We start from the raw sequence: 26,497 nt of genomic DNA, 5'->3' as shown, positions 1-26,497 counted from the left end.
TAGAACTTACAAACTAAGGGGTTAGTAGGTACAACAAACACTAATTTAAAATAAAACAACACTGATGGGGGAATGCAATCCCTCACAGTGCGACAAGTAGGGACAGTCGACCCTATCCGCTATCATTCGTAGGATGCTGTTGGGACTGCCACGCACCCGGCGCACCAGGGATGCTGCGCGTGAACGCATGGTAGTATAAAAACAGTCCACGCGCGCCGTCACGAACATCCCTGATGCGCTACAGAAACGGGGCAGCCCCATCAGCACCCGGAACGCATTGTTGTACTGGACCCTAAGGGCCCCGTATGCCCGTTGCGTATACTGTGCCCACAAATTGCAAGTGTAGAGGGAAGTGCAAAATGCCCTAAACAGTGTGACTTTAACCTCTTTTGAGCACTTTGCAAATCTGCGGGCGATCATATTCGCCCGGACCGACAGGGCCCTTCGTTCCCTCTCCATATCCAGGTCGTCCTTGAGGTCGGTCGCGAGAACATGGCCTCGGTACTTAAAATGGTCCACTCTATCTATGGGGGTACCATTGAGGCAAATAGCAGGAATATCCATTGTCTTCTTGCGACCGCACTCAAACACCATGAACTGACTCTTGGTTGCGTTATATTTAAGACCATGATTTGAGACATACGTTTCGCAAATTCGCAACAGTTTACGCAGCCCACACACCGACGCGCTCAGCAGCACCATGTCGTCCGCATAGCTTATGTTGTTGACACAAACTCCATCCACATGACAGCCGACATGGGTTCTACTGAGCGCCTCGATTAGTCCATTAACATACAGGTTGAAGAGCGTAGGTGAAGTCAACCCCCCCTGTCTCACCCCGCACTCCAACCTGTACTCATCAGATAGCACGTCTGCCCATCTAACGCAGTTGACCTGGTTTCCATACCAATACTTAAATATTCTAATGGTTTCCTGCGGTACACTGGTATTCTCCAGCTTCTTCCACAGTATATCATAGGAAACCAGGTCAAAAGCCTTAGACAGGTCAAGGAAACAGGCCACCACCGGGGTTTTACTTTTGGCATAATACCTGACAGTGTGCTTAAGACATAGGATCGCAGACTCAGTAGATAACTGTGGTCGGAAACCTAGTTGGTTATCATGCAGTTTCACATGGCTATTTAACTGGGAGTTAAGCACACTATCAAGTATTTTTGCCATGACTGTTGCCAACGAAATGGGTCTGTAGTTACTCCTATCTGCCAGGTCTCCGGTCCTGTTTTTAACAATAGGTACGACGATCGTCCGCATTAGATTATCTGGCAGATAAGAATGCCTGATACACAAGGTATAAAACATTGCCAACACTCTCGATATGTGGGGACCAGCATGTTGGAGGTGCTCAACAGAGAGACCGTCGTATCCCGGGGATTTACCTCCAGACATTGATTTTATAATTTTAGCAATGTCCTTAGCAGTAAGGCTAGGACCCACACTCTCTATCTCAGCCTCACTATTTAACCCCTCCAACTTCGTTGGGCCTAAAGCCGATTTTATAACGAAATGGTCCTTAAAGAGGTTAGCAATGCTTTTTGGGTCGCTAACGCCCTCAACGCTAGCCGGGTGACTAGTCAAAGGTTTTAATTTGTTTGTGGCCTTCCAAAAGGAGCGGAAATCCTTCTTTGAATGATGAGAGGTAATAATGTCCATCTTTATTTGATCTTCGTGATCTTGGCACCATTTCAAGCGCGATTTAAAGACCTTGCGACTTTCACGCATCTCATTAAAAAGAGTACCACTTTCAGGCTTTCCAGCCATTATCCAATCACAATACCTTTGTCTAGCCACCCGGTGAGCGGCACTAACATGTTTGTTCCAACCTACAATCCGTTTCTTAGCCCTCGGTTGCCTGTCTCCCCGACCGACAGTTGCTGCACTCTTAAGCGCATCAACGATTTCCTCATATAGCCGGTCCAAAACTTTTTATGTCCCTGTTCCTGACAGTACCTATCGGCACAGGACTCTAATTCTATTGGAAAATTAATTAAACGCAGTCTTTGATGACATTCGTCGCGATAAACAACAATTTGCTCCGTCGTTCTCTCCCCCCATATTACATTTTTATCTACGTGAACCTGTCTTGTTATTCTAGAGAGTCTAGAGACTATAACATTAAGGTCACATTCCAAAAATATAGGAAAATGGTCCGACCACGTAACACAATTGTTATTTACATAAACATTGCGAACGGAGGGCACCGCCGACTGCGATAGTACAAAGTGATCCAACCATCTCCTACATAAATGCACATCACTAAAAAAAGTGTAAGTATCTGACGTAATCCCCAACTTATCCACGTCCATACAGCACCATTTTTGTTCGTCGCAATGATTAATCAGCTCACTATAGAAACGTTCGTGCGGATGAGCGTTAAAATCGCCCATTATGTATACTGATTCTATCCCACACTCATCAATTATCGCACTCACCGCTCCCAGGCAGTCCGTGAATTCGCCCAAGTTGTCACTGCAGTCCGTAGGCATGTATACACTGACCACTAATATCGGTTGATTGTCATTTGTCATAATTTTGATCGCGCACAAACGAGCATTATCGCACTGCACAACAGAAACATTTTGAAACACCGATTTACGAAATAAGAGGCCAACCCCGCCGTACGGGCGACCGACCATCATGCCCTCGCTGGTATTCATGGCAGACGTACCAGTTGCGCAGAAATCTTCATCAATTGTATTCAGGAATACAGTATCTTCCGGCAGCGGCGTAGCGTATGTGTTTGCCGCCCGGGGCCGATCAGAAATTTGCCGCCCCAAATTACGACCAACATCACTTAGACAAGTCATAAGTTCAGTCACAAAGATTTTAACTGATAAAAAAGTTATAGGTACAGTTTTTACAGTTTATTCTATTTAATTTTCGAAGGAAATGGTTTAAATTTATATTTTTACTTTATTAGGAACACTAAACAGATATCGTACAATATCATGAAAAACATACAATTGCATATGATGGCTTAAAAATTAGCACGAGATTCAAAACAACACAGCATGCTTTACAAGTAAGCGCAAATGTATAAAAAATCATGAAAAAAATACGCGGCCTCTTTAAGGTGATTTTGATCCCTATTTATTAATTTTTCTGTTTTACATGGTTGAATCGTACATAAAACAAATGTTGGGTCTTTTATCTTTCCTTAGATACTTAAATCATGTGTATTGGACTGGCAAAATTGCAACTGTACATGTTTTACCAAACCTACTCGTTGAATGGCAGTCAAAAATAAGCATGTTACTGAAAAGTACCCTAAGTATGAAGGTATTAGCTGAAGTATAAACTTGTCGAAGAACTAAATGCTGGTGATAAAATAGCGTTATAATAAAGTAGGTTCATATAAATAAACAATTGTACCTATTTTATTTATGCGACACTGATTTTTACTCCCTTTTGTGAAGTATATTTTTTCACAATCCAGCCGCGTATTCGCGTCTAACGACAATCCCAAAGTAAACAAGTAGTAAATAAAGTCGCGATCTCAATTTTAAAACAATTATAATACGTTTTGATCATATAAAACAAGCTTTCAAATCATGGCTAACTTTTTTATCAAAAACTTTGTATTACATATTATCAGTCAAAACCTTTGTGACATAACTTATGACCTGACTAGACAAAGTTGGGTAAAAGTGGTAAAATACAAAAATATGTTCAAAAACCAAAACTCGACTACTGAAAATCTGGCTCATAAAAGCATGAAAAAAGAAAAAAAAAATCATCTGAAGTAATCACGGAGAAAATATTGCATATTTACATCTTTTAAATAAAGAAATACAATTTAATATAATTTACTAATTTTTGAATACAATGTGGGAACGAGTAACCCCACAGACTTTAACCACGTATTTCTGACGTCATATGGAGTTTTGATCAAATTCGACAAAAATGTGTGTGTATTTGCACACGACACGTTATTTTTTTTACATCTTGGTAAAAAAAAAACATTACAGCGAATGTAATAGTTATTTGCTTTACAAGGGGGCAACGTTGTTGTTTAACCACTCGTACTAATATTGATACCCGAGCAAGCGAAAGATTCAAAAATTGAAGTTCGAGCAGTGGAATCGTGACCGTTGCGAGGGTTTCAAGGTTAAACAGACTTTGCCTCCGAGTAAACACAACATTTTTCACCACACCAATCAATGCGAGGAAAATACTAACTATGAAATTAAATACCAAAAAAATCAAACCAAATCAAATTCAAATGAACGTAATAATACATTTATCATTGGAAATGATAATTTAAAAGTAAACAACACTAGGTAACAACTCACAATTTGCATCTGATTACTTTGCCTCACATGCATGTGGATAAAATTCAACTTTCTCATTCGTTTTTGAACAATCAAGAGAGCCTTTACCCGTTGGTGTGGTGAAAAGATTTTTTTTATTATTTACTGATAATTTTTAAGGTAAATTATTATTTCAGATGAGAATGTTTTCTTGTTTCATACGTTTTAGAGCGCAATTTTCAGTAGTCTGCTTTTATATTTGAAAGTTTTTTATTTAATTAATTTTGGGGTTATAATTTCATAATCGATTATTTAAAATCATTTTACATTATTGGGGCCTACCGCAAAAACCGAAATTCGCAAATTGCGATCATTCTCTTTTACTCTCAGTAAGACGTAATTAGAGTACAGAGAAAAATGCCCGCAATTGACGAACTTCGATTTTCGCGGTTGTAGCCCAGCGAACAATCGTGTATGCTCGGCGGTGTAAGCACTCCGGCAGCGATTGACTGCCGTGCGCTCTCGCGGTGCATTGGTTCGTTTCGTGGCACGATTTGAAAATATGGATTTCTTAATTTTATGTTTTTTTATATACCGTATTTTGCCGCCCCCTCTCATGTGCCGCCCGGGGCTATGGCCCCCCTAGCCCCCCCCTCGCTACGCCTCTGTCTTCCGGAGTTAGCCAAGTTTCTTGCAAAGCGACAATATGGCAGGATCGGCACAATTCCTTAACAGTACCTATTGAGCGCTTTACGTTTTTGCAGTTAAAGCTAGCAAATTTATATACACCGTGTTTTTTTTTATTTGCGTTAATTTCAAGGGTGCATTCCTGAGCTTAAATTAAGTAACTTTCTCAAAGACACCGGTATTCTAATTAACTCCATTTCGGAGATAATCCATATTTTATTTTTATCTTATAAAGCCCTTACGAGTGTGTACACTTACCTTAGGGCCCGTTCACATATTGATTAGTGTTTAGTACGGGTTAATACATTTGCTACTAAACGTAAGTACTATCTCGGACGATCGATGTTCGAAATGACATTGACATGTCACAGTTTTCAATTGTTTGAAAACTGTGACATGTCAATGTCATTTCAAACATGTCATGTTTGATAAATGTAAAGCCCGTGCAACAACAACGCTATATGCAACATTTAATTACTTTTTATAACAAAAAAAATGTAAACGAAAATATTTAAAAAAATTTTTTTTAGAAAAATTAACTATGTCATGTAGTTTCCTTAAACGTACTTACCAATACCCCGAAGTTAACGGAATTCAATAAAAACACGGTGTATATTAGGATCAAAAGAGCTTGATTCGTTCGAAAAACATACAATAGGTAGAAAAAAAAGTCATGTTCTATACAAAATGTATCTGACAGGCTTGTTAAACTAACTCTGACACTTGCATATAATATCTACATAACTGTATGAATTTCAATGAGACCACAGGTCGGTAATTTCGGTTCATTATTGTTGTGGCTACCAAATAATCGCCTATTTATTAGCGCATTTATTATTAGCGCGCTATTTTAATTCCCAGATTACCTTGATAACAATAAATAGAAGTCATTAAAAATCTTCATTGGTTTTACTCCATAATTGCAATTAATGTAAATTGTAATCATATCACATATGTTTATCAGGCCAAAAAACAAAAAATACATGGATATATGACAGCTAAAGTTGTTATTTACATCTATCCGATTGTTGGACACTTTCTGCACTACAGCTCAATGCAGCGGTCTTGTTGATGGTCACCTGGAAACTAGTCGGAATTATACGCCTTTTGATTTTGAGCCTTTCAAAGGAAATTATATGACGGACAAGGATTATTTTCTCATGTTCACCCTCTAAAACAAAACAGTCACATTTTAAACAATACTATAACCTATGTCCCTGTCCCTAATTACTACCCTCGCTAATTACTACCCTCGCTAATTGCTACCAGAGTTCTAAATTGTCAGCTAAAACAATGTAAGATTTTACATATACTTATGATGAATTTTGATTGTAATTTTGGACGCGATATAGCGTCCGTGGGACTTAAGGGAGTGGTAAGATTAAATGTATGTATTTGAATTTAGCAATAGTACGCTTATTTTTATTTATAGATTAAAATATTTCTTACCTTGAAATAATTGTTGTTGTTTAGTTTAGTACCTACAATGGATTAAACTTTGACTGAGTCTGTGCGGAGACTCTGTGCGGTGAATTTTTAATTTTGAACATTTATCAATAATTCTATTTCAATAACATAAATCGTAATTTAATCATTTTATATGAAAACTGATAGTTCTTGATAGTCCTTGACAGCATTGACATTGCAGACTTGCCTTATGGAGGGTAGACGTGCCTCTGACCTCCATACATATTATGAACATAGACAAAGACAAACTGAAATAGGTAATAATTTATATAAAATAATAATAATTTACATATGGTAGTGTGAGAAATAAAAATATTTGATAACAATAATTTTATTTGTTCCCAAAGTTGTATAGACAAAGCCAGATAGGAGCAATGTTGCTGTAGCAAAATATTTTTATGTTAATTACTAAAAACTATGTCCCCAGCATCAGACCACACATGCGCAATTATAAAGCGTCATGTCTTTCTAAGGAAGTCGACGGGCCTTGGCCATAAGTCATAAACTACTGCAGTAGTTACGCATTTATTATAATAATCTGTGGCACAAGAATATCAAACCATATAAAATATGATTAGTGACGAACCATTAAAATGATATTTAAAAAAAAAAATTAAATAAGAGTATTATACATTTAAACCTTATCTCCAAAATCTTTTCGTTACTTCATAGATCCTTAATGAAAAACCAAACCAGACCAAAAAAGCATTGTTTGATCGTAGTTACCTAGCTAGGTCATACACATAGAGTCAGACCAAGCTAAATTGGCAGCGATTTTAATAGCTCAGCCTGTGCAAGTATTAAGTAAACGTAATAATACTAATAATTTCGTAGAATGTTGACGTTTAAAAAACACCTGCACTATCTAGGCTGTCAAAATCGCTGCCAAGCTGCTGGTCTGACTCTACCTACTTAAACCTTCCTATAATTTCTTCCAGAGCAAATAAAATCCTTATTCCAATAAGTCTAACCGGCTTTAAGACCGAAGAGCCATATTACAACTTCATACTACGACTAATTTAATATAACTTAACATGTATTTGATTTGTTGTCGTTTGCTTCTTGGCCTATTTTACGACGCACAGTGAGTTGACGTGCGTGTCAACCAGGGACTGAAAAACCGCAAAAGACCGGTAACCTAAAATAAAGGTATCAATTGAATAGGTATCCAAAGCTAAGGGTACCCGAATAAAATTGCAAAAGACCGATACCTAAGATAAGGGTATCAATTGAAAAGGTATCCAAAGCTAACGGTACCCGAATAAAATCGCACAAGACCGATACCTAAACTAAGGGTATCAATTGAAAAGCTATACAACTGTAACGGTACCCGAATAAAATCGCAAACGACCGATACCTACACAAAGGGTATCAATTGAATAGGTATCCAAAGCTAACGGTACCCGAATAAAATCGCACAAGACCGATGCCTAAACTAAGGGTATCAATTGAAAAGCTATACAACTGTAACGGTACCCGAATAAATAAAATGTAATAGGTACATTTTTCAAACGGTACCGCTACAGTTGAAAGGGTACCGTAAGGTACCGTTTCAAGTAGACTTCTACTTTGGAATCCAAGATGGCGGCTGTGCACTCGTCATAAAAGTCGTCATGGATATCGTTTTGTAAGTTTTAGGGAGTGCAGATTTCGAAAATGATGACCATTTTGGAATCCAAGATGGCGGCCGTGCATTCTGTCATAAAAGTCGTCATGGATGTCGTTTTATAGGTTTTCGAGGGTGCAGATTTCGAAAATGATGACCATTTTGGAATCCAAGATGGCGGCCGTGCATTCTGTCATAAAAGTCGTCATGGATATCGTTTTATAGGTTTTAGGGGGTGCAGATTTCGAAAATGATGACCATTTTGGAATCCAAGATGGCGGCCGTGCACTCTGTCATAAAAGTCGTCATGGATATCGTTTTATAGGTTTTAGGGAGTGCAGATTTCGAAAATGATGACCATTTTGGAATCCAAGATGGCGGCCGTGCATTCTGTCATAAAAGTCGTCATGGATATCGTTTTATAGGTTTTCGAGGGTGCAGATTTCGAAAATGATGACCATTTTGGAATCCAAGATGGCGGCCGTGCATTCTGTCATAAAAGTCGTCATGGATATCGTTTTATAGGTTTTAGGGGGTGCAGATTTCGAAAATGATGACCATTTTGGAATCCAAGATGGCGGCCGTGCACTCTGTCATAAAAGTCGTCATGGATATCGTTTTATGGGTTTTAGGGAGTGCAGATTTCGAAAATGGTGACCATTTTGGAATCAAACATGGCGGCGGTGCACTATGTCATTAAAGTCGTCATGGATATCGTTTTATAGGTTTTAGGGAGTGCAGATTTCGAAAATGATGACCATTTTGGAATCCAAGATGGCGGCCGTGCATTCTGTCATAAAAGTCGTCATGGATGTCGTTTTATAGGTTTTCGAGGGTGCAGATTTCGAAAATGATGACCATTTTGGAATCCAAGATGGCGGCCGTGCATTCTGTCATAAAAGTCGTCATGGATATCGTTTTATAGGTTTTAGGGGGTGCAGATTTCGAAAATGATGACCATTTTGGAATCCAAGATGGCGGCCGTGCACTCTGTCATAAAAGTCGTCATGGATATCGTTTTATAGGTTTTAGGGAGTGCAGATTTCGAAAATGATGACCATTTTGGAATCCAAGATGGCGGCCGTGCATTCTGTCATAAAAGTCGTCATGGATATCGTTTTATAGGTTTTAGGGGGTGCAGATTTCGAAAATGATGACCATTTTGGAATCCAAGATGGCGGCCGTGCACTCTGTCATAAAAGTCGTCATGGATATCGTTTTATAGGTTTTAGGGAGTGCAGATTTCGAAAATAATGACCATTTTGGAAACCAAGATGGCGGCCATGCACTCTGTCATAAAAGTCGTCATGGATATCGTTTTATAGGTTTTCGAGGCTGCAGATTTCGAAAATGATGAGCATTTTGGAATCCAAGATGGCGGCCGTGCATTCTGTCATAAAAGTCGTCATGGACATCGTTTTATAGGTTTTAGGGGGTGCAGATTTCGAAAATGATGACCATTTTGGAATCCAAGATGGCGGCCGTGCACTCTGTCATAAAAGTCGTCATGGATATCGTTTTATAGGTTTTAGGGAGTGCAGATTTCGAAAATGATGACCATTTTGGAATCCAAGAAGGCGGCCGTGCATTCTGTCATAAAAGTCGTCATGGATATCGTTTTATAGGTTTTCGAGGGTGCAGATTTCGAAAATGATGACCATTTTGGAATCCAAGATGGCGGCCGTGCACTCTGTCATAAAAGTCGTCATGGATATCGTTTTATAGGTGTTCGAGGGTGCAGATTTCGAAAATGATGACCATTTTGGAATCCAAGATAGCGGCCGTGCATTCTGTCATAAAAGTCGTCATGGATATCGTTTTATAGGTTTTAGGGGGTGCAGATTTCGAAAATTATGACCATTTTGGAATCCAAGATGGCGGCCGTGCACTCTGTCATAAAAGTCGTCATGGATATCGTTTTATAGGTTTTCGAGGGTGCAGATTTCGAAAATGATGACCATTTTGGAATCCAAGATGGCGGCCGTGCATTCTGTCATAAAAGTCGTCATGGATATCGTTTTATAGGTTTTAGGGGGTGCAGATTTCGAAAATGATGACCATTTTGGAATCCAAGATGGCGGCCGTGCACTCTGTCATAAAAGTCGTCATGGATATCGTTTTATAGGTTTTAGGGAGTGCAGATTTCGAAAATGGTGACCATTTTGGAATCAAACATGGCGGCGGTGCACTATGTCATTAAAGTCGTCATGGATATCGTTTTATAGGTTTTAGGGAGTGCAGATTTCGAAAATGATGACCATTTTGGAATCCAAGATGGCGGCCGTGCATTCTGTCATAAAAGTCGTCATGGATGTCGTTTTATAGGTTTTCGAGGGTGCAGATTTCGAAAATGATGACCATTTTGGAATCCAAGATGGCGGCCGTGCATTCTGTCATAAAAGTCGTCATGGATATCGTTTTATAGGTTTTCGAGGCTGCAGATTTCGAAAATGATGAGCATTTTGGAATCCAAGATGGCGGCCGTGCACTCTGTCATAAAAGTCGTCATGGATATCGTTTCATAGGTTTTAGGGAGTGCAGATTTCGAAAATGATGACCATTTTGGAATCCAAGATGGCGGCCGCACGGTGGGCTGAAAATCGGCCTTCATAGAAATAGAAACCGAAGTATTAATTTTGAACTTTTTTTATTGGAATAGCTTTTGTTGGGTTTTATTGTGTCCAAAAATTAATCTTAGCTAATTTGGTTGGAAAAATAATTAATTATATTTTTTTTTCAAAATCTTTGTATGGCGCGTATCAAAAAAATCGATATTTCTCCGAAAAATTGCACCCCGTAGGAAAAGTCAATGCCGCCAACCTTCTAGGCACCTTGCCACAAGGCACCGAGCTGGAGCCAATTTTTTTGAATTTTTTTCCTTTTTAGCTTTATGTAGTTTTGTTTAAGATATATTTTAATGTGGTTTTTATTTTTTATTTTTCAATAGTATATTCTTAGACGCTACTTACGATAGATTAATTTTGGGACATAATAAAACCCAACAAAAGCTATTCCAATAAAAAAAAATTCAAATTTAAGACTTCGGTTTCTCTTTCTATGAAGGCCGATTTTCAGCCCACCGTGCGCCGTTTTGTCACCTAACTAGTGACGGACGGACGGTCATTTTTTGGTAGGTACATGGAGATTGTATTCCTTACGTCCGACTTCCATATTTAAATTGTATCAATTTTATAGTGACATCTGGTGGCGTAGTTTGCATAATCGGAAGTCGACTGTAACCGCCAGAGGACACCCTGGAGTCAGCTCTCAGCGATAACTCAGTTTAATATTTATTTACGGAGCCTGCTGGTTCGGAAATCCAATTCCTCCCACGGTGGGACGTAGTTGGAGCGTCAAACAAACACCACTTAATTAGATTCCTATTTATTTTGCACTAGCACACACTTAGTCTAGACCCTAGGCACCAAACTTAAGCACTAAAACACTAACACTATAGGCACTTTCACTATAACGTTATTCTAGTACTTGCTAAGGTAAAATAACTAAGCCGTCCACGTAACTAGCACTAAAACCACTATTACCACTAATACTGATCACAACTTTAGGGCACTTTCACTTTTTCCTCACTTTTCGTCTTCCTTTTCTTGTTTTCCGATCGCTTGAACTGAACTAACTAACTGTACTAACTGTCCGCAGGCCGTATCTCGCCTGCTTATATAGGGCGAATACGAGGTCTCGAAAGTAACTCCAGATAATTCGAGAACGGCCTCGTTACGTGGACTTCTCTTTCTTGTGCTATCTCTTTCTCGCATTGGGCGCAGGGACCGGAAAACCCATTCATTTGGCTTACCCGTTCGAATGGGTAACCCCTTCATATGATAAGCTAATCGTTTGGGTAACCCGTTCAACCGGTTACCCAACAATAATGATTAACCCGTATTATTCAGATTAACCTAATCGTAACAAGTGGTTACCGCTTACAGGAGCTGATTCGGTTTGTGTTTTGCGTGTACTAACCGGTAACCTTTCGGTTTAGGGTAAGCCTTACCCCTCTCCCGCGCCATTCCCCCACCGCTGCGGCACCGCGGCAGAGATGGGCATTACGTAATTGATTCGATAGTTATATTGTAACTACCGACGTAAAAGTACTTTTCGTTAATGTTGACTTACTATATAGATGCTTATTTGTATCCGGTTTTAGTAAGATGGCGGCCACACACTTTGTCATAAAAATCATCATTTTTAGGTTTTAGGGAGTTCTGATTTCGAAAATGATGATGATTTTGAAATCCAAGATGGCGGCCATGCAGTAAGTCATAAAAGTCGTCATGTAAATCGGTTTTTAGGTTTATGGGAGTGCAGATTTAGAAAAAGATTACCATTTTGGAGTCCAAGATGGTGACCATGTACTATGTCATAAAAATCGTCATGGATGTCGTTATATAGGTTTTAGGGAGCGCAGATTTCGAAAATCATGACTATTTTGGAATCCAAGATGGCGGCCATGCAATTTGTCATAAAAGTCGTCATGGATGGAGTCCAAGATGGTGACCATGTATTATGTCATAAAAATCGTCATGGACACCGTTTTATAGATTTTAGGGAGTGCGGATTTCGAAAATCATGACTATTTTGGAATCCAAGATGGCAGCCATGCAATTTTTCATAAAAGTCGTCATGGATGTCGTTTTATACGTTTTAGGGAGTGCGGATTTCGAAAACGATGACCATTTTGGAGTCCAAGATGGCGGCCATGCAATTTGTCATAAAAGTCTTCATGGATGTCGTTTTATAGGTTTTAGGGGGTGCGGATTTCGAAAATCATGACTATTTTGGAATCCAAGATGGCGGCCATGCAATTTGTCATAAAAGTCGTCATGGATGGAGTCCAAGATGGTGACCATGTATTATGTCATAAAAATCGTCATTGATGTCGTTTTATAGGTTTTAGGGAGTGCGGATTTCGAAAATCATGACTATTTTGGAATCCAAGATGGCAGCCATGCAATTTTTCATAAAAGTCGTCATGGATGTCGTTTTATACGTTTTAGGGAGTGCGGATTTCGAAAATGATGACCATTTTGGAGTCCAAGATGGCGGCCTTGCAATTTGTCATAAAAGTCTTCATGGATGTCGTTTCATACGTTTTAGGGAGTGCAGATTCCGAAAAAGATGACCATTTTGGAGTCCAAGATGGTGACCATGTACAATGACATAAAAATCGTCATGGATGTCGTTATATAAGTTTTAGGGAGTGCAGATTTTGAAAATCATGACTATTTTGGAATCCAAGGTGGCGGCCATGCAATTTGTCATAAAAGTCGTCATGGATGGAGTCCAAGATGGTGACCATGTACTACGTCATAAAAATCGTCATGGATGTTGTTAACGCGCCCCACTCGCGGACTCGCTGATCGGGTCCCCGCCTCCCGCGCTCGCTCCCCGCGGGCCGCCACCGCCGGCCCGTCGCCTCATCGCGCGCCGGCGATTCATTCCTCCAGCGCTCTCGGCCAGAGCGCGCGCGCACACCGCTAATCAGTGCTCGCGATACACGTACCTATTTTTTATGTAATTTAATCGCTCAGACCAATATACGGTTTTAAAGTACAATTTGGTGTCGTCTTCATCATTTACGAACCTTCGTCAACAAGTTTCGAGCCGGATTCGACGTAAAGCAACTTTAAAGACGCCGTTTCGACGAGGTCCATCAAACACAAAGAAGATAGCACGCCTGGCCGAGACTACAATCGCCATTTTTATAACATCGGAGTGAATCACCGCGAGCCAACCTAAGCTACAACTACTACAATAAAGCGAAATTTGTGAAGTCATCGTCCTGCCCGAGAATAAAGAAACGAGACATTCAAAACCAGAAAAGGGTTCCACAAACCAAGAACGGCTCCACATACCAGGAAAAGGGTTTGCAGTGTTTATTTGTGAGTCGTTCCTATTTTATTTCTTATTGCGCAGGTATAATTTGACCACCTTTATTTGGTACTTATTTCTTTAATTTTCAATTTAATTCTCTTCTAGCTACTAAAATCACATTCCTGTTTCACGTCACCCAACTCTTAATCAGTCTACATCTTAGTTAAATCGTAATATTTTTTTAATATTCCTTTTTAATTTACAAGCTTTCTTATCAAGGTTAACATTCCCGTTCATATTTTGGATATTTTTATTACAGTTTCCGTAAAATTAGCTTAAAATTAGTAACCACATTTCAAGGCCTAATTAATTGTATTGCAACCATTTGTGCCAACCGTGTGCCATCATTGCTATATTTTAATATTTACTTGGAATATTTCAGAAATCTACACGTGTTCGTATTTGTACCTACACGTAACCAAGCCGTGCCGGGGCCGGAGCTACAGCGTGCACGTGCACGTGTACACCTGCTTCCGTCAGTGTTCGCGCTTGCTTGCCTGCCTGCCTCCGCCACGCCACGCCACGCCATTGCCTCTCGCACACGTGCTATTTGCAAAATTTCAAAATTTACGTATCGCTTCACACACTATATTATTTCACATTTTTTTTAATTTAAGCACTTGCTAATCACATTTTCCTATTGCAGCTGGAAATTTGAATTCTATCGCCATTTCTATAACTTTTAACTAAATTTTCACTTTCTATCACAAATCTTTTGTTTTCTTTAAAAATTTGATTTTTTCAATACTTCACGCATTGCCAAAATGGATTTAAAAAATCTCAAAAAAACACGTGCCTCTTTCAAATCAAAGCTTACCATATTTAAATCATATTTAGAGCCTCTTTTGTCATGCCATACGCTAAATAATTTGCAAAATCATGAGCTGAATACCAGATTCATTAAAATCCAAGATATGTACAATGATTTTGATTCCGTTCAAACTGATATAGAAAATTTGACGGAAATTCCAGGTGACGAACACACAGAACGGGAAAATTTCGAGACAAGCTACTTCGGTGCCTTGGCTGCTGCGCAGGAACTGCTCAGCAGGCACACCGCGGCTGGTGCTGCTTCTGCGGCGCCTGAGGACAATCTGGTAACGGGTTCCAATGTCGTTACTGCACTCACAGGTGGGCCAAATATTAAATTACCTACAATTCATTTACCTACCTTTTCTGGGCGCTATCAGGACTGGTTAGAATACCATGATACCTACAAATCTCTCATACACGATAATCAATCAATTCCAATCATCCACAAATTTCATTATTTGCGAAGTTCATTGAAAGACGGTGCTTCACTCGTAATTAAATCACTAGAGTTCTCGTCTGATAACTATAAGGTCGCATGGGATTTGCTTTGTGAACGTTACACAAACGATAGAATATTGGTAAATAATCACTTAAATGCATTATTTAACATAAACCCCGTGCTTCAAGAATCTTCAAGGGCCTTACGAAATACCATAGATTTAATCAATAAAAATCTCAGGGCTTTGAAGACTCTTAATTTACCCACAGAGCACTGGGACATCCTCATAATCCACATGGTAACTAGCAAACTCGATTCAGCCACTTTGCGCGATTGGGAAACCGAGCGCAATAATATTAAAAAACTACCAACATTAACGGAATTTACCACTTTCTTAAGAAATCGCGCAGATTTGCTAGAAACCATGGAGGAGGCACAAACACTAAATAAACCACGTCGACACAGCGACATTACTCACAATCGTCCTAAATCATTTCTTGTAAACCATGCTCAAAATCAGACTCAGTATAAATATAAGTGTCCTGTTTGCAAAAATAATCACTCAATTTATCAATGTACTAAGTTTAAAACAATGCCAGTTGAATCCCGCATTAATAAAGTGAATCAATTGAATCTTTGCACAAATTGTTTGCGATCAGGACATGACGAACAACGTTGCAGGCTGAGCTCATGCCGGCTTTGCACACAAAGACACAATACCATGCTACATATGAACAATCAAGCAAAGGCAGACCCTAAGTCTTCCACATCCAAACCTAATGATTGTGTAGCATCACCAACTCTAAAAGAGCATACACAAGCTCCACAACAAATTACAAACAGTGCTGCTTTATGCTCCACGTTCGGTAGCCATCGTGTACCGTTATCTACAGCTGTCATCAACGTCAGCGACTATGATGGCCACACACACCAAGTTAGAGTTCTCTTGGACAACGGAAGTATATCTAGTTTCATTACCAAAGATCTTCAAGCAAAATTAAAATTACCTACTTATTCCACTAGCATATCCGTCACAGGGTTAGAAAAGAAAAGATCAAGCATCACCGAACATTGTGATGTAACCATAACTTCACGTACGCAAGACTACACAGCAGAAGTCAATTGCTTCGTTGTCCAAGAGATCACTGATATGATTCCATTCACCAAACTAAATTGTGATTCGTTCACTATTCCCCCTCACATCCACCTAGCGGACCCGAACTTTCACGAGCCATCCGAGGTGCAGATGCTGCTGGGTGCAGAACTCTTTTGGGAGTGCATTACATATAATCACATATCCCTGGGCAAGAAAAAACCCGTCCTAGTTGAAACAACACTCGGATGGCTTGTTGCAGGTTCTATACATACACAAAATTCTAAACAAAAGCAACCCTATACAGTCCATTGCAATCTAATCAATAACATTGAGCTCGATGCAAAACTAGACAAGTTTTTTGAACTAGAATCAGTTCCATCCACTCAACAAATCCACACTAAAGGTGAGAGTGAATGCGAACGCATATTTACACAATCAACAACCCGCCACCCAGATGGTAAGTTTGTTGTCACAATACCATTAAAAGAATCTCCTGAATGTTTGGGCGATTCTAAAGCACAAGCATTACTTCGATTTCAAGCATTAGAGCATAAATTCAAGCGCACCAGATGTCTTGTACAGTTGGGTCAAGAATGCGCAGAAAAAAATGTAAGTGAAACAATCTTACACGATTTCTATATAGATGACTACATCTCAGGAAATGATGACAAAGCCACTCTGTTAGAAACATGCAGAGGCGTCATTAAAACACTAGAAAGTGCTCATTTTCACTTAAGAAAGTGGCGTTCAAATACACCATCATTACTTGATAATTTAGTTGCAGAAAACAGTAGCGATGAACTATTTAAATTGGACACAGAAAATCACTCGAAAACCTTAGGTTTACTTTGGTCATGTCAATCTGATGAGCTGCTGTTCTCTGTAGCTGAAAATCTAAAACCCAAACCCACAACCTTGAACCCTGCCGACATAGGTAGTAGGGGTCAGAGCGCATCAAACCTCAAAAATTCACTTTTGTGGTGGGAAGGACCGCCCTTCCTTCATGAAACGGAAATACAATGGCCTACTCAACCTCAAAACTTACCTTTAGAAAATTTGCCTGAAGTCAAAATACAATGTCACGTTTCAACTGAACAATGCGAGGATAATTTTACCTCTAAATACTCAAACTTTTGTAAATTGCAACGTATTGTAGCATACATGAATAGATTCGTTCATAACTGTAAAAATATAACAAACAAGAATACAGGTCCATTAAAGGTGTCAGAGCTTAATCTGTCATTACAAATGTTGTGCAAACAAGTGCAGACTGACAAATTTAGCGAGCAACTCTCGCGTTTGCTAAATAAGCGCCCACTTTCTCACAAAGATACTCTGTTGAAATTTAATCCATTTGTAGATACTTTCGGAATTATGCGAGTAGGCGGTAGACTTGCAAGTTCATATTACGATTATAACACAAAACACCCTATTTTATTACATGCATCGCATCACATCACTAAAATATTAGTACACCATTACCATCGAATGTTGATGCACACTGGACCACAGCTGATGCTAGTAACATTACGTCACAGGTATTGGATAATTAACGGCCGTAACCTTTGCAGACAGACTTCACAAAGCTGCATTACATGTTTAAGATATTCGGGTAAAACTCATCAGCCAATTATGGGCAACTTGCCACTGCAAAGGGTACAGTCCGAATATGTATTTGCTAACACATCCTGTGACTACGCTGGGCCAATCCTGATAGCGAGCAGAAAGGGTCGTGGTTGTCAAATGAAGAAAGCATATATAGTTGTTTTTGTTTATTTGGCAGTGAGGGCCGTACACTTGGAGCTCGTCACTGATTTGACAGCCATGGGCTTTATTGCCGCTTTAAATAGATTCATAGCCCGCAGAGGCAAACCAGCCACCATTTTGTCAGATAATGGTACTTGTTTCATAGGGGCTTGTAACGAATTAGCAAAGTTCCTTAAAAATAATTCTGAAGAAATAACGTCATATTCAGCTTCAAAGGAAATAGAATTCAAATTTTGTCCTGCTTATAGCCCACATTTTAATGGTTTGGCGGAGGGCGCAGTTAAGCAGGTAAAACATCATTTAAAACGAGTTACCTCAATGGCTCACATAGATTATGAAGAGATGGTTACATTTTTGGTTCAAGTTGAAGCTTTGCTTAATTCTAGGCCGTTAACCCCTATTTCATCTGATCCCTCAGATCTTACTCCTCTCACCCCTGCGCATTTTTTGATAGGCCGAACGCTCACTATGATACCTGCTCCCTTGGTGCAAGACTCGCCGATACATACCCTAACGAGATATCAGAGAATAGAAGCACTAAAAGCGCATTTTTGGAATCGGTATTATAAGGAATTCATTTCAGAACTGCAGGTCCGAAACAAATGGCGCAGGGATGGAGGCCAGCTGAAGCTTGGCGAGATGGTTCTCGTCAAAGACGACCGCTTGCCCCCCAGCAGATGGCTGCTTGGGCGAGTCACCGCAGTCTACCCGGGCAACGACGGAGTCAGCCGCGTCGCTGACGTCACCACCACCACAGGGACGCTGAGAAGGGCCTACAACAGGCTCTGCCCGCTCCCACTGACATTGGACCAGGATGGTCCAAGGGGGCCAGCTTGTTAACGCGCCCCACTCGCGGACTCGCTGATCGGGTCCCCGCCTCCCGCGCTCGCTCCCCGCGGGCCGCCACCGCCGGCCCGTCGCCTCATCGCGCGCCGGCGATTCATTCCTCCAGCGCTCTCGGCCAGAGCGCGCGCGCACACCGCTAATCAGTGCTCGCGATACACGTACCTATTTTTTATGTAATTTAATCGCTCAGACCAATATACGGTTTTAAAGTACAATTTGGTGTCGTCTTCATCATTTACGAACCTTCGTCAACAGATGTCGTTTTATACGTTTTAGGGAGTGCGGATTTCGAAAATGATGACCATTTTGGAGTCCAAGATGGCGGCCTTGCAATTTGTCATAAAAGTCTTCATGGATGTCGTTTCATACGTTTTAGGGAGTGCAGATGCCATGCAATTTGTCATAAAAGTCGTCATGGATGGAGTCCAAGATGGCGGCCATGCAATTTGTCATAAAAGTCGTCATGGATGTCGTTTTATACGTTTTAGGGAGTGCGGATTTCGAAAATGATGACCATTTCGAAGTCCAAGATGGCGGCCATGCAATTTGTCATAAAAATCTTTATTGATGTCGTTTTATAGGTTTTAGGGAGTGCGGATTTCGAAAACCATGACTATTTTGGAATCCAAGATGGCGGCCATGCAATTTGTCATAAAAGTTGTCATGGATGTCGTTTTATACGTTTTAGGAAGTGCAGATTTCGAAAAAGATTACCATTTTGCAGTCCAAGATGGTGACCATGTACAATGTCATAAAAATCGTCATGGATGTCATTATATAGGTTTTAGGGAGTGCAGATTTCGAAAATGATGACTATTTTCGAATCCAAGGTGGAGGCCATGCAATTTGTCATAAAAGTCGTCATAGATATCGTTTAATAGGTTTTAGGGAGTGCGGATTTCGAAAATGATGACCATTTTGAAATCAAAGGTGGCGGCCACACATTTTGTCATAAAAGTCATCATGGAAGTAATTTTTTAGGTTTTAGGGAGTGCGGATTTCGAAAATCATGACTATTTTGGAATCCGAGATGGCGGCCTTGTTTTTTGTCATAATAGTCGTCATGGATATCGTTTTATAGGTTTTAGGGAGTGCGGGTTTTGAAAATGATGACTATTTTGGAATTCCAAGATGACGGCCACGTACTATTTAATAAAAGTCATCATGAATGGCGTTTTATAGGTTTTAGAGAGTGCGGATTTCGAAAAAGATGATCATTTTGGAATTCATGATGCCGACCATGAAATATGTCAAAAAAAATAGTCATGGATGTCGTTGTATAGGTTTTACGGAGTGCGGATTTCGAAAATCATGACTATTTTGGAATCCAAGTTGGCGACCATGCAATTTGTCATAAAAGTCGTCATGGATGTCGTTTTATAGGTTTTAGGGAATGTGGTTTTCAAAAATGATGAACCTCAACCATGTGTATCGTAAAAAACTCGTCATGACATTTAAAATGAGCTTAAACTCGATAGCATTATGGGAAGTCATCGATGAGTTCCACTGACAACTTCCGATTTCACTATCAGACCTTCGTCACCATGTGTATCGTAAAGAACTCTTCAAGACATTTTAAATGAGCCCAAACTCAATAGCATTACTAGTAGTTATCGATGAGTTCCATCAACACCTTCCGATTCCACCATGAGACCCTCGCCACAATGTGTATCGTAAAGAACTCGTGAAGACCTTTAAAATGAGCCCAAACTCGATAGCATTACTTGTAGTTATCGATGAGTTCCATCAACACCTTCCGATTCCACCATCAGACCCTCGCCACCATGTGTATCGTAAAGAACTCGTCAAGATATTTAAAATGAGCCCAAACTCGATAGCATTACTAGTAGTTATCGATGAGTTCCATCAACACCTTCCGATTCCACCATCAGACCCTCGCCACCATGTGTATCGTAAAGAACTCGTCAAGACCTTTAAAATGAGCCCAAACTCGATAGCATTACTAGTAGTTATCGATGAGTTCCACTGACACCTTCCGATTCCACCATCAGACCCTCGCCACCATGTGTATCGTAAAGAACTCGTCAAGATATTTAAAATGAGCCCAAACTCGATAGCATTACTAGTAGTTATCGATGAGTTCCATCTACACCTTCCGATTCCACCATCAGACCCTCTCCCCCATGTGTATCGTAAAGAACTCGTCAAGACCTTTAAAATGAGCCCTAACTCGATATCATTATTAGTAGTTATCGATGAGTTCCATCGACACCTTCCGATTCCACCATCAGACCCTCTCCACCATGTGTATCGTAAAGAACTCGTCAAGACCTTTAAAATGAGCCCGAACTCGATAAAATTATTAGAAGCCATTGATGAGTTCCACTGATACAGGAGATGTGCACAGACAGCTAACGATAAAGAAAGTGACTATAATAGGAGTAATAGGTACTAAACAAAAATATACCAAAATCAATGCAACGCCTTACCATATTAGGTAATTTGCCTTAAACTTTAGCATGTGTTTTGAAATCTACGTTGTGCGCTACTTGACTTAACGTACACTTTTGTTTGAATTAGCAATATTAGGTCGGCAAATTACAAAGCCTTTGACAAATACCGACTGCCGCCGCGCCGCGCCGCGCACTCGCAGGTGCACGTAGGGAATGGAACCGCCGTGTTTCGCGTCGGGCGCTACGTTAATAGACCATATGCAGTTCACGTAAAAGTTAAAACAGCTTGTTCGTATTTAATCAGCGCTTGAAGCGGTAACCCTTTCCCGGGTTTTTAATATCGGTAAGCGCTAACCTGAATTAATTCAAATAAAAGGATTAGTTTCTTAACCGGTAAGCCAATCAAAAGCTTACCGAAATGAAGCGGTTTTTGGAACACAGCTTTAAAATAACCCGGGTTTTTGAACGGGTTAGGGTAAGCGGGTCCGGTCCCTGATTGGGCGTAGAACTTTCCCCGTATTTAACCACCTTTTCGGGTTTATCTCGGGAACCCTGAGGTTTTCAGTGATGAACCGTACCTTTTTAGAAAGCATTTACGATGATCTACCCTATTATACTAGTTTCAGCTGAAAATATTCATAAATATAAGAATTATCTCTATCGATAGTCCAACTCCATACAAAAATAACTTTAAGTCTTAATATCTCGATAATTCTAGGCCCAATGCTTACAATGCTTGTGTCTACGGATAGCTAACCCTATTTCCTATCTATACAGGTCACTACGATCCCTGGGGAAAGCCTAACTTGGGAGAAATTAGGTGAAATTGGGTCGCCTCGGCCCGAACACATAAATACCGCGCACCGAGGTCCGCGCCGCTCAGTACGGTTCCGGCTTCCGCAGCGATCGCACCGCCCGCTCACCCGCGGTGATGACGTCACGTAACAAGCTGACACAAAACGCTATTTTCATAGCGACTACAATTTTATCCTGTTTCTAGTCAATCGACCGATAAGTCAATCATACAAAGTGTGCTTGTGCCAACTTATTTCTATCCTATAGCTAGGCACCCTATAGCTATTTTATTTAGTTTTACGCGTTAGGCAATTCTTTCCGGCCCGGGTCTGTACCGTCCGAGCATTCGTCTCGGCAGGGGTCCATGCTGTCCGTAACATCGACTTTAAGCAAAAGTTAGAGATGTCTCGATTCAATTAATATAAATCGCCTCCATCTTAACTAATGTTAACTACATTTCTAAGTGTCGCCCCATAAGTAAGACTGACACCGACAAGGCCAGAGTCGAAACGCGAGTGCAAGACATTCACCATGAAATTCGAAGATTCAGATAAAGTGAAAAGTAAAAGTAAGTTATGTTATATTTATAAAATAGGTCCTCTGGGATCCTCAGATATCGATTTTCATCTCAATCTGAGCTTAAATGCCGAAATCAAAAATGGCGTGCGTTTTCTAAAAAATTGACCTCGGAATCATAATAAAGGTCCTCTGGGATACTCAGATATCGATTTTCATCTCAATCTGAGCTTAAATGCCGAAATCAAAAATGGCGTGCGTTTTCTACAAATTTGACCTCAGAATCATAATAAAGGTCCTCTGGGATCCTCAGATATCGATTTTCATCTCAATCTGAGCTTAAATGCCGAAATCAAAAATGGCGTGCGTTTTAAAAGGTCCTCTGGGATACTCAGATATCGATTTTCATCTCAATCTGAGCTTAAATGCTGAAATCAAAAATGGCGTGCGTTTTCTAAAAATTTGACCTCAGAATCATAATAAAGGTCCTCTGGGATCCTCAGATATCGATTTTCATCTCAATCTGAGCTTAAATGCCGAAATCAAAAATGGCGTGCGTTTTCTAAAAAATTGACCTCGGAATCATAATAAAGGTCCTCTGGGATACTCAGATATCGATTTTCATCTCAATCTGAGCTTAAATGCTGAAATCAAAAATGGCGTGCGTTTTCTAAAAATTTGACCACAGAATCATAATAAAGGTCCTCTGGGATCCTCAGATATCGATTTGCATCTGAATCTGAGCTTAAATGCCGAAATCAAAAATGGCGTGCGTTTTCTAAAAAATTGACCTCGGAATCATAATAAAGGTCCTCTGGGATACTCAGATATCGATTTTCATCTCAATCTGAGCTTAAATGCCGAAATCAAAAATGGCGTGCGTTTTCTAAAAATTTGACCTCAGAATCATAATAAAGGTCCTCTGGGATCCTCAGATATCGATTTGCATCTGAATCTGAGCTTAAATGCCGAAATCAAAAATGGCGTGCGTTTTCTAAAAAATTGACCTCGGAATCATAATAAAGGTCCTCTGGGATACTCAGATATCGATTTTCATCTCAATCTGAGCTTAAATGCCGAAATCAAAAATGGCGTGCGTTTTCTAAAAAATTGACCTCGGAATCATAATAAAGGTCCTCTGGGATACTCAGATATCGATTTCATCTCAATCTGAGCTTAAATGCCGAAATCAAAAATGGCGTGCGTTTTCTAAAAAATTGACCTCGGAATCATAATAAAGGTCCTCTGGGATCCTCAGATATCGATTTTCATCTCAATCTGAGCTTAAATGCCGAAATCAAAAATGGCGTGCGTTTTCTAATAAATTGACCTCGGAATCATAATAAAGGTCCTCTGGGATCCTCAGATATCGATTTTCATCTCAATCTGAGCTTAAATGCCGAAATCAAAAATGGCGTGCGTTTTCTACAAATTTGACCTCAGAATCATAATAAAGGTCCTCTGGGATCCTCAGATATCGATTTTCATCTCAATCTGAGCTTAAATGCCGAAATCAAAAATGGCGTGCGTTTTCTACAAATTTGACCTCAGAATCATAATAAAGGTCCTCTGGGATCCTCAGATATCGATTTTCATCTCAATCTGAGCTTAAATGCCGAAATCAAAAATGGCGTGCGTTTTCTAAAAAATTGACCTCGGAATCATAATAAAGGTCCTCTGGGATACTCAGATATCGATTTTCATCTCAATCTGAGCTTAAATGCTGAAATCAAAAATGGCGTGCGTTTTCTAAAAATTTGACCACAGAATCATAATAAAGGTCCTCTGGGATCCTCAGATATCGATTTGCATCTGAATCTGAGCTTAAATGCCGAAATCAAAAATGGTGTGCGTTTTCTAAAAATTTGACCTCAGAATCATAATAAAGGTCCTCTGGGATCCTCAGATATCGATTTGCATCTGAATCTGAGCTTAAATGCCAGAATCAAAAATGGCGTGCGTTTTCTACAAATTTGACCTCAGAATCATAATAAAGGTCCTCTGGGATCCTCAGATATCGATTTTCATCTCAATCTGAGCTTAAATGCTGAAATTTAAAATGGCGTGCGTTTTCAAAAAAATTGACCTCGGAATCGTAATAAAGGTCGTCTGGGATCCTCAGATATCGATTTTCATCTCAATCTGAGCTTAAATGCCGAAATCAAAAATGGCGTGCGTTTTCTAAAAAATTGACCTCGGAATCATAATAAAGGTCCTCTGGGATACTCAGATATCGATTTTCATCTCAATCTGAGCTTAAATGCCGAAATCAAAAATGGCGTGCGTTTTCTAAAAAATTGACCTCGGAATCATAATAAAGGTCCTCTGGGATCCTCAGATATCGATTTTCATCTCAATCTGAGCTTAAATGCCGAAATCAAAAATGGCGTGCGTTTTCTACAAATTTGACCTCAGAATCATAATAAAGGTCCTCTGGGATCCTCAGATATCGATTTGCATCTGAATCTGAGCTTAAATGCCAGAATCAAAAATGGCGTGCGTTTTCTACAAATTTGACCTCAGAATCATAATAAAGGTCCTCTGGGATCCTCAGATATCGATTTTCATCTCAATCTGAGCTTAAATGCCGAAATCAAAAATGGCGTGCGTTTTCTAAAAATTTGACCTCAGAATCATAATAAAGGTCCTCTGGGATCCTCAGATATCGATTTTCATCTCAATCTGAGCTTAAATGCTGAAATCATAAAATGGCGTGTGTTTTCTAAAAATTTGACCTCGGAATCATAATAAAGGTCCTCTGGGATCCTCAGATATCGATTTTCATCTCAATCTGAGCTTAAATGCCGAAATCAAAAATGGCGTGCGTTTTCTAAAAAATTGACCTCGGAATCATAATAAAGGTCCACTGGGATCCTCAGATATCGATTTTCATCTCAATCTGAGCTTAAATGCCGAAATCAAAAATGGCGTGCGTTTTCTACAAATTTGACCTCAGAATCATAATAAAGGTCCTCTGGGATCCTCAGATATCGATTTTCATCTCAATCTGAGCTTAAATGCCGAAATCAAAAATGGCGTGCGTTTTCTACAAATTTGACCTCAGAATCATAATAAAGATCCTCTGGGATCCTCAGATATCGATTTTCATCTTAATCTGAGCTTAAATGCCCAAATCCAAGATGGCGGGCGATCATTCAAATTGAGTGACCGGTTTATATTGGGGTATCCGATCGCGTGGCAAGATACTTTTACTTAAGGGTACCGTTTGGACGGAAGCTTGTTTGGGTACCCAAAGTATTGATATCGCTTTCGGAATGCTATTTTAACGGTCGGGTACCCTTTCAAAATTGTTTTAAAGTCTAAGGGTATCGTTTGGACGGAAGCTTGTTTGGATACCTAAAGTATTGATACCGCTTCCGTAATGCTATTTCAACGGTCGGGTATCGTTTCAAAATTGTTTTAAAGGTACTTTTATTTAACGGTACCGTTTGGACGGAAGCTTATTTGGATACCCAAAGCGTTGATATCGGTACCGAAATGCTAGTTTAACGGTCGGGTACCCTTTAAAAAGACCGGTCAAAACCGTTTTTAAGGGTACCTTTTCAGTCCCTGGTGTCAACTGCATGAAATTACCGCGCCCTGCTTACTCGCCTTTGAAGGAAGCCAGCCACGCTTCGGTAAAGTTTGGCTATACTATACCGAATTTTCCCACTCTCTGACGACGACTCTGATGACGGCTAGATAATGGCCGCTCCACATCCTAAAGATATTAAGGATAGTGGACAACTGCTTTTCCATACAAACGTAGTCCCCATTGTCCTCTCTGGATATTGACATTATGGAGAATATTGCACACAATGTACTAATTGTATAATTATTAAGGCGCTCTTATAGACGGATTTTAGGTTTTTGAGGGGGTGAAGCAGACGAAGT

General features: G+C 39.9%; 1 protein-coding gene and 1 long non-coding RNA gene across 4 annotated transcripts in view; both read left to right on the top strand.

The window, feature by feature from the left end:
* Nucleotides 1-26,497, top strand: part of LOC133526128 (uncharacterized) — a 53,655-nt gene that overhangs the window by 11,066 nt on the left and 16,092 nt on the right. The gene's annotated exons all lie outside the window — the stretch shown is intronic.
* On the top strand, nt 13,390-19,093 carry LOC133526727 (uncharacterized). Of its 2 annotated transcripts, none has more exons than XM_061863450.1 (2): nt 13,390-18,320; nt 18,616-18,806. In XM_061863450.1, the coding sequence occupies exons 1-2, from the start codon at nt 14,682-14,684 to the stop codon at nt 18,658-18,660; spliced, it is 3,684 nt and encodes a 1,227-aa protein (XP_061719434.1). In that variant the 5' UTR covers nt 13,390-14,681; the 3' UTR covers nt 18,661-18,806. The 2 variants fall into 2 exon arrangements, with proteins under 2 accessions (XP_061719434.1, XP_061719435.1); XM_061863451.1 differs by having other exon boundaries at nt 13,396-15,048; nt 18,616-19,093.

The sequence above is a fragment of the Cydia pomonella genome, chromosome 16 (assembly GCF_033807575.1).
Source record: "Cydia pomonella isolate Wapato2018A chromosome 16, ilCydPomo1, whole genome shotgun sequence".
NCBI classification, from domain to species: domain Eukaryota; kingdom Metazoa; phylum Arthropoda; class Insecta; order Lepidoptera; family Tortricidae; genus Cydia; species Cydia pomonella.
Note: the sequence above shows the minus strand (reverse complement) of the source record. Positions and strands in the feature narration are given on the sequence as shown.

Excerpts from the sequence above, each read along its gene's own strand:
- LOC133526727 (XM_061863450.1), top strand. The coding sequence starts at position 14,682 with ATGGATTTAAAAAATCTCAAAAAAACACGTGCCTCTTTCAAATCAAAG. Across the intron at positions 18,321-18,615 it reads CGGAGGGCGCAGTTAAGCAG|AACTGCAGGTCCGAAACAAA; the intron begins GTAAAACATCAT and ends AATTCATTTCAG.